This window comes from Neltuma alba, unplaced genomic scaffold, assembly GCF_004799145.2.
Source record: "Neltuma alba isolate B1F8T4 unplaced genomic scaffold, ASM479914v2 tig00010413_pilon, whole genome shotgun sequence".
NCBI classification, from domain to species: Eukaryota; Viridiplantae; Streptophyta; class Magnoliopsida; order Fabales; family Fabaceae; genus Neltuma; species Neltuma alba.
In genome coordinates, this window is record NW_021635315.1 from 246,174 (window position 1) to 254,694 (window position 8,521).

The 8,521-nt window shown below is 30.6% G+C and overlaps 1 protein-coding gene across 1 annotated transcript; it reads right to left on the minus strand.

Annotated features, from left to right (window-relative positions):
• Positions 1 to 300: 300 nt before the first annotated feature.
• Positions 301 to 1,019, minus strand: LOC114756447 (uncharacterized). Its single transcript, XM_028945394.1, has 2 exons — positions 835 to 1,019; positions 301 to 726 (listed from the first exon to the last, which is right to left on the minus strand). Exons 1-2 carry the CDS (start codon positions 998 to 1,000, stop codon positions 473 to 475), a joined length of 420 nt encoding a protein of 139 aa, XP_028801227.1. The 5' UTR covers positions 1,001 to 1,019; the 3' UTR covers positions 301 to 472.
• Positions 1,020 to 8,521: the final 7,502 nt, after the last annotated feature.

Genomic DNA, 8,521 nt, shown 5'->3' on the forward strand with positions numbered 1-8,521 from the left:
TACCCAATTTACCCCGTCATCGTTGTGTTGCTAATTCTAACAGTATTTAACAAATTTTATTTAGAGATTTAGAATTGAAAAAGTTATTCCATTATTTTAATCCAATAATTGATTCATTGAATTTACAAGTCAGAACACAATTACAACATGAAGATCTGCATGTAACATCTTGGAGTGCAAATAACTCAATAACAGAAGAAGATCAAAAAGAAAAAAAAAAAAAAGGGAAAAAGTCAGGCTAATTTGAAACAGAATCACTAAATCTATGATATAAAATATCGACAAAATTCTACAACAACAGGAGGATCGACCCAGTAAATCGAGTCGTCTCAACAAGAAAAAAAAGCCTATGACTGGAAACTTCCCCACTTCTCCGTCTACAGCAACACAGGACAAAAGAGAAAAAGAAAATAAAGGCAAACGAAAGAAGACGAGAGGTATAATCACAGAATATTCACAGAAAAACCCCAAATCAGTAAGAGTAGGCCAATCGTTGAGCCACACGATCCCTCAATATCCCATTATAGAGAGCCACTCTGTTCGCAGGCATTCCTCTGTTCTCTTCAATTCCGCCATTGCTGCAACTCCTTCGAACCTTCTTTGTTTCTGATGACTCTCTGTAATTTCTTCTCACTCCTCCTTCTTCATCTCTTCTTGTTCTTGACACCGCCACGTCCTCGGCGAAGTGAACCCTCTTCTTCTTCTTTTTCTTCTTCTTCTTCTCATCTGCGCAAGAAACCAACCCACAAGTCAAAGAAACAGCATAGAGATCGAAGCTTTAAGAATAGCGAATCAATGCGTTTTGAATCAAAAAACAGGGGAGGATGACGGTACCTGAGGTGGATGATATGCAAGATCGAAGAATTGGAGGCGAAGAGTGGTGTTGGTGGAGGGGGAATTGGAGAGATTTCTGGAGACGCAAAGTGAGGAGGAGGACGGTGCCGGAGACGGCGGCGGCTGCAGCGGCGGCAGCGAAGACTACTGCTTGTGAGCTCATCATTTGAAGACTTGTTCAGGTCAGATACAGGAGGAAGACGAAGAAAAGGAAGAGAGGAAGAAGAAAAGCGAATGAGTGTGGCGATGGCTTAGGAATTATATTATCGTAGTGGTGAAGTATGAATGAGAACGATACATGAATATTATATTTATATCTGAACCACGTTGGAATATTTATAAACTAATTAGCGGTATTAATTATCAAACCTATTTTATCTTATATCCAGATAAAATTACAGAAAGAACCAAAACTTAGATATATATATTATGAATTGTTCAGAGTTAAAAAAATTTTATTTGATAATAAAAAAATATCAAATCAAAATTTGACAATATTACCTCTGGTTTTAATTATAAGAGCTTGTTAACTAATTTAAGAAGATTAAAAAAATAAGTGAAATTAGTTATTTGTAATAAACAGATGTGTCTTTCTTAAAATATCCTTAGTAATTAAGTGTGTTGGCTAAAACTATAATTATTAGAAAAACTATCTTGAAAAAAATTGTATAAATATGAGAGATAAAATAGATTGGGGTCTTATATTTAGGACCAAAATAAAAGTCAAACAAGATTTTATATTAAGGAACAGAAGGTAGTATTAACTATGGAAATTAAATAGAGATGATTTCAGTAAAAAGTTCGTATAGTTTATGTAAATCTCTGGAGATGAATATAACATTAGTATTCTGATAATGGGATGTTCTCGTTAGGGGATAAAAAAGATAATGGGATGTGATATGCCCGTGTTGAATCCTATATTTCTTCATCTCTTCTTCTTCTTGTTTTTTTTTTTAATTATTTCTTTGTAAGATTTTCTTAATTATTTCTTTGAGTATAAATGAAAACTTAATCACTTAAACTTATATATTACTTCCAATCTTTAATATAAGAGTTTGATTGATATTTAATTTGATCAAAAGTATAAGACTAGATTTGATATTTAATTTGATATTTAATTCACATTATCTGTTATACTGTTAAAAGTTTTATCAAATAGTAATTTTAATTAATATACATGATTTATAATGTATTTTATAGAAGACAATACAAATTTATTATAAATATCTAACTTAATTTATTTTTTTAATTTATTTAAATTAGTAAACTAACTTTTTATATTAACTACCGCAGATAGTACGTAATTTGTTCGCAAGTTAGTTAGCTATATGATAAATAATTTAGTTTTAATGTAATTGCCGTAAGTGAAGCATAAAATAAATGAGGTCCCCGGCTCGTTTTCATTGAAAAGTGTCAAGAATGAAAGTTTATGCAGCCTAAAATAAAGAATATAAAAATTCTAAATTCTTAAATAGTATTGCATTTCCCTTATCTATTATTAAAGTGTAAAATTGTTTGTAGAATTGTATCGGCAAAAAAAAAACAAAAAAGTTTATGGGACGCGGCGCAATATAATAAAAAATTGTTTCTAGAATCGTAAAGTTGAAACCTGAGATGGGATTATTTTATATTCTATAAATATGTGTGTGTGTATTTATGTGTCCCCGTGGCTTCTAATATTTTATAATTGCTCACCCAATCCACAAATCACGATCAAGGTGTTAAATTTTCAATATTTTTAATAACCGAATGGGCTGAAAGTGGTATCAAAAGTAACATCAAACATAAAATAAGAGTACAGTGTGTGAATTAAGTTTATCATTATGAAGAACAATTTCATGAATTAGATATGTTTAGAGGAGATGAATACTTTCGGTTTGCCTATCTTTTGAGAGAATTACTTTTCTGAAGTTAGCGATATATAATAGGGAAAATTATTTTACACATACTTATATGTATTTTTTAAAATTTTTAATTTGATACTTATATATTTTTTAAATAATTTTTTTAATTTTGTTCTGGTAATACTATTAATCCCTATAAAATTATAATACCTATGTACTTAGCATAAAAATTAGTTGACTAATTTAAGTAAATTAAAAAAATTTGTTAAGTTAATTATTTGTGATAAATAGATGTTAATTTCTTTAAAATACTCTTGTTAATCATTTGTATTAGTTATGATTACTATTTGATAAAATTTTTAACATATATAATTACTACAAAGACTAATTTGAAAAAAGTGAATAAATTTGAGAGACAAAGTGAATCAGAGTCTTATATTTAGAATAAGATTAGATGCCAAACTAACCCTTATTAAGCACTAGAGGTGGTAAGAATTAACTGTGCCAATAAAGTAAATTTAAAAAATTTAATCAAGAAAAAAAGATATGAATACCAAATTAAAAATTAAAAAAATAAGTATCTGCAAAATAAGTTTTTCTCAACATCTTAAAGAACACTTAGATATGATTTTTTTCCCTTGGCAAAAAAAAAAAAAATTTTTTTCCTTCTCTTCTCCTTATTAGCTTCTAACTACCATGGATTGATTTTTTAAATTAAGAAATTAAACTTTTAAATTAGTTTAGCCGAACGTTTACGTGCTAATCCCATGTAGCGCGTGCACTTCACGTTCCAGTAGCATTAAAACATGCTTGTCTCTAATAATTGAGAATTGGACTGAGAGAAAAGTCGTGGATCTCTAGTTGGTCCACGTTCTTGGGAAGGCTTTGGCTTATTATTTAAAAGACCTTATTTTCAACGTCTACTTTTTTCCTTTTTTTTTTTTTTTTTGTTTCAGACTTGACAGCTAAATTGAACTAGATTTAAGTTCTGTCTTGTCGAAACATGAATATTATACTTGAATTAAATTTGATTCTTTTACATATACATATCCATAGCTATATATTTATCTATAGATCTATGAATTTTAAACATGTGCTTCTAGTATGCTAAGCATAAACCAATTACCAATAATCTTCTTAGTTCTTAGGCATGCCGTGTAAGGAACTCATCATTAATATGATTAACTTAAATATTTTGAAAGAGTTAAAATGGAAAAATGCACTTTCTAAAATTCACTTCATATTTATGATTAAAGAACCAAATCAAATTAGATGGTCTAACTGGTTGAACTGTTAACCGGATTTGCTAGCGGACCAGTTTAATTAGAAAATTTGTGTCATGATTGAGTTGAGTTGAACTAGAATTGAGTAGTTATATACAGAGTCAGAACTCAAAATTAGGTCATGAAATGAACTATAACTGTTTTTAAAAAATTTGCTTGATTTATTATGAATTTGTTTCCTTCATATATTATTATAGATACACATAATTTTTTATTTAATTGTTATGTTATTATTCAACCACCAACCTAACCAATTAGATCATGAGAATTGTGAATCTCGAACATTTTGATCCGATGTTGACTTTTAAAACACTTTCGTACATAGATTGTTAATTTACAACATAGAGTTTACCGTATGGATGCTTGCATGTAACTAATTAAAAATAAATCTATGGACCTTTGATTCTTTTATCTTTTTAATAAAACCTAAATGTCATTATAAAGCAAAAAGTTAAAATAGCATAAAACAACCTACTTTTTTTCATCAATCTTCACCTCTTTGAAACTCGATTTTGACTTAGTAGGTTCTGTGGTTGATGAAGTATACACTAGCTGTTGATCAATAACTTCTTGTTCTTTAACTTTTTCATCTCAATTTTGTTTCTATAAATTAAATTTTATAAATTTGGATTTTTTTTTTTTAATTCATTGAACTTTAACTTTATCCCTTAACCTTACCTTAAATTTTCCTTTCATCCTTTAATATGAGTTGCCCCTTAACGTTGCTCAAAATCAGTCACATCGTTCTCTAAACTTTTTATATTTTACATTTATTGATTTATTGATTTTACTATATTTGCTTGCAATGTACGTTTTCATGGTCTCCCAAATTTTACGCATGGCCTTTACTTTCATTCTTGCTTAACTTTCTTCAATCTAATTGGGGATTGATGTCATTTCATATTATCAATAATCATCCGAGAGAATTTTAGATTCATTGTTAAAGTGAACGAAAGATATTAAATTAAAATCAAATTAAGAGATAAAAATGAAAATAACTAAAATTAAATTAATCAATTAAATTGGGGGTATATAAAGTTAAAATATGAGAATGAGTTATGTAATAAGATTAACGGATCAATAATAATATATTTTTATTATGTTTTTGGGGACTGTTTAAATCTAACTTAGTCTATCAAGATATTGTTTATTTTTAAAAATAAACAAATAATAAAGCAACATAATTTGAACCGTATTGGATAGTCATGATAAAAAATTATGTGTCGCGCTTGGTATGAAGAAGTTAGAAAAGACATAAATATTTACAAAAAGTTAGACAATTGCTTATTTTCTTTTATTGTTTTTTTCCCCAAAAAACTATTAAGTGTTTTTTTTTAAAAACAAAGTTGAGATAAAATTTTTGGGAAGTTGGAGACCAATTTCCCCTAAATAACTTCTAGGTGAAGACTGTCTGTAAAAGTTGCATTTACTTGAGTATTTTAGGTAAATGTTTTTCATAATAAAACCCTCTAAATAGACATGTTTATTTAAAAGATTGATAGGTAAATTTACTCATTGGAATATTTAAGAGAGCGTCAGGCACCATAATAAAATGTTAGGCCCAAGATTATTATGTTGATTCAAAAAGAGCCCAAGGATGCTACTTCTTTTAAATTGACCAATGCTAACGTTAGTTTAAAAATGTTGACCAGAGATGGCTTGGAGGGTGATATATACAACGTGGCTGTGTATTTTGACTAGGAGAAGAACATTCGTGGCAGAAAATTAGGGGAAAAAAGATCACATGCGAGCAAAGAGAGGTAATCAAGAACAAACCAGAAACCATGGCTACATCATCTCCAATCCCAGCTGTCTTATTTATCTTTCTGCTCCACCTTGCTACAACCGTCCTCTCCATCGGTGTTAACTATGCCACTATCAGAGACAACCTTCCTTGACCGCGAGTGGTAGCAAATTTCCTTAAGACCAAGACAACCATCCATAGTCTTAAGATCTTTGATGTAAGTCCTCAAATCCTACAAACCTTCACCGAAAGTGGCATCTCCGTCATCGTCACAGCAACTAACGGAGACATTGCAATGCTAACCAACCTAGATTCCCCAGGGGGTTATTACTCACATCAAGCCGGTTGGACCAGTTGGAACACCATCAAGCTTCTCGTCCCTGCCACGAGGACTCTCCACAAAGCTCTGAATAGAGAGGGAATAAGAGACAGCAAGGCATTCAAAATCGACCAGTTTTCCCATCTTCCTCCCTTATTAAAGAGCCGACCCATCTTACATTGAAAGCGAGCCCCTCCCCTTTTCTCAATCGTTGACAATAAATCATTGATGACTCTTCCTTTGTCCCTTCTGCTTCTGCTCTGCTTTCAGCCGGCCTAAGCGTATCTTCCACTTGTACTTTCGCAAACGTTCACCAATCCACCGTCTCTCTCTTTACTGTATTTCTACAGCTTAATCTCACTTTGCAAGCCTGTTGACCAAGCCCTTGCCATAGTGAATTATGGCCTATGGGTGTTCTTTTGAAATCGATTCTAATTCAAGGCAAGCTAATAGCACATAGCGGCATAAAAGGATGCCATGGTTCAGATAATCATATACCACGTGGAAATTTGGTGGCACCCACAAAAATAAAAAGTAACGGATGTCTGAGAGAATTAATTGAGATGGTATTTTTGCCCCATTTTAAAATGTCTATGTATATTTTTGCACCCAATATTTTATTATGGTGCCTGATGCTCATTTTAAATATTATAATGGGTAAATTTGCCCCTTTACTCATATTTAAAAATAATAATTTCAACTATTAATAATATAAAACAGAGAAAATATTATATCAGCAAAGATGTTAACAAGTGAGGGTATGCAAATTAATAGGTGCCGATGTCTTGATTAACAAGTGATAATCTGCTTATTAACATCACATTTTATGGCATGAAAATTGACAAATTATATAATATCATCGCTTATTTTTATATTCATATGTGACCCATTTTTATATTGTTCAATTTTGCATGCAAAAAAAAAGGACAATTCTCAAAATCACATATATTAGCAAGAAAATTGACAAGTTGTAGTATGACTATTGGCAAGTTAGGGTGCAAAAATTAACAATTGATAGAGGGGATATTGACAAGTAAATGTGTCTTTAATTTCAAATTGTAATTCAATTAAATTTCACCTAAAATAGAAATATTATATTAGTTTGCACATAAGCTTTGGCCCACCATTTCATTTTGTTGTAACTTGAATTACATTTTTTTTAACTTATATCAGTAGATAAATTGACAAATGATAATGTCACAAGTGACAAGGGATGAAGGGTATATTAAAGATATAATGAAGGGTGTAGATAATTACAACTGACTGCATATTAGAATCCTACATACATATGACCTCTTTTTCCATTGAATTTTATTAAATGTTCTACATCATCATCATCTACAAGCTTCATAAATGTATTTCTATCAAACATAACTAAGAATTCAAAACAAACAACTGACTTTCTTTTTATGATATAATTGTCTTTAATTCTTCATAACTTGTGCCTTCTTTTATGTTTTTTTGTTCTTACACAACCCCCAACGTATCACATATCATTTTATCCATCATTTGTAAACTTTCCTCTATGTGAAAAATAAAATAAAATAGATGCTTTCAAAACGTACTCATTATTATTAATGGAAACCTACACAACACAATTGTCATTAACAAGTCAAGTGGTTATACTAACTTGGCCTATGTTGACAGTATATTTTCCCATTTTGTCTTAAGGGTTTCTACGCACACCAATTTTCATTTTTTTTCATCCATGCCCATTGAATCATTCATAAACAGACCAAACTCATTATCAATCCACCCATAATGTATCCAAAAAACAGAGCACCAATTATTACCCTACCCACCCATAATGAAATCCCAATTTAAAACACCAACACACACCAAAATGAAAACACAAACTGTGCATTGCTTACCTTGCTCATATTAAACCAAAAACAAAAGTTTTGCATCAGCTCAAAGGTAGAAGGATTTTTTACATACACTCATAATTTACCAACCACAATGTTTTAGGAGAAGAGAGAAAAGAAAGTTTCAAACCTTAAAATAGGCCGAGACGATGAAAACAGAAGGTGCTTCAGCCTCACTAATGGTGATGGGGAAGATATTTGATTACTCTAATTGTTCTTCTTTTTCAAGGTTTCATTTCTCATGAAGGAGCTCAAGGAAGAAGATGCAGAAAATCCTTCTGAATATTACTTTTTCTTTCTAAATCATTAAGGACAATATGGTCTTCTCACATTTTTCCTTATTGCAATAAAATCCCTTTAGGATTTTATATTCATCACCAAGTTTTGTGGAACCCTTTTTGCAGTATTTTGTGCTTAATGGGATCTCAGTCACATTTTCCCTATTTTTTTCTTGTGAAATCTTAATATCTACTTCAGCATGACACGATGTAAAGGATGAATCAGTTCCACGGCAATTGCATATTCAAATAACTTAACTTTGATTTCCCACCCCACCATACTTATCACTTGGCACAAAAATTATTAATTTAAGGGTGTTGAAATCAAATAACTAAAATGTCCTCTTACCATAA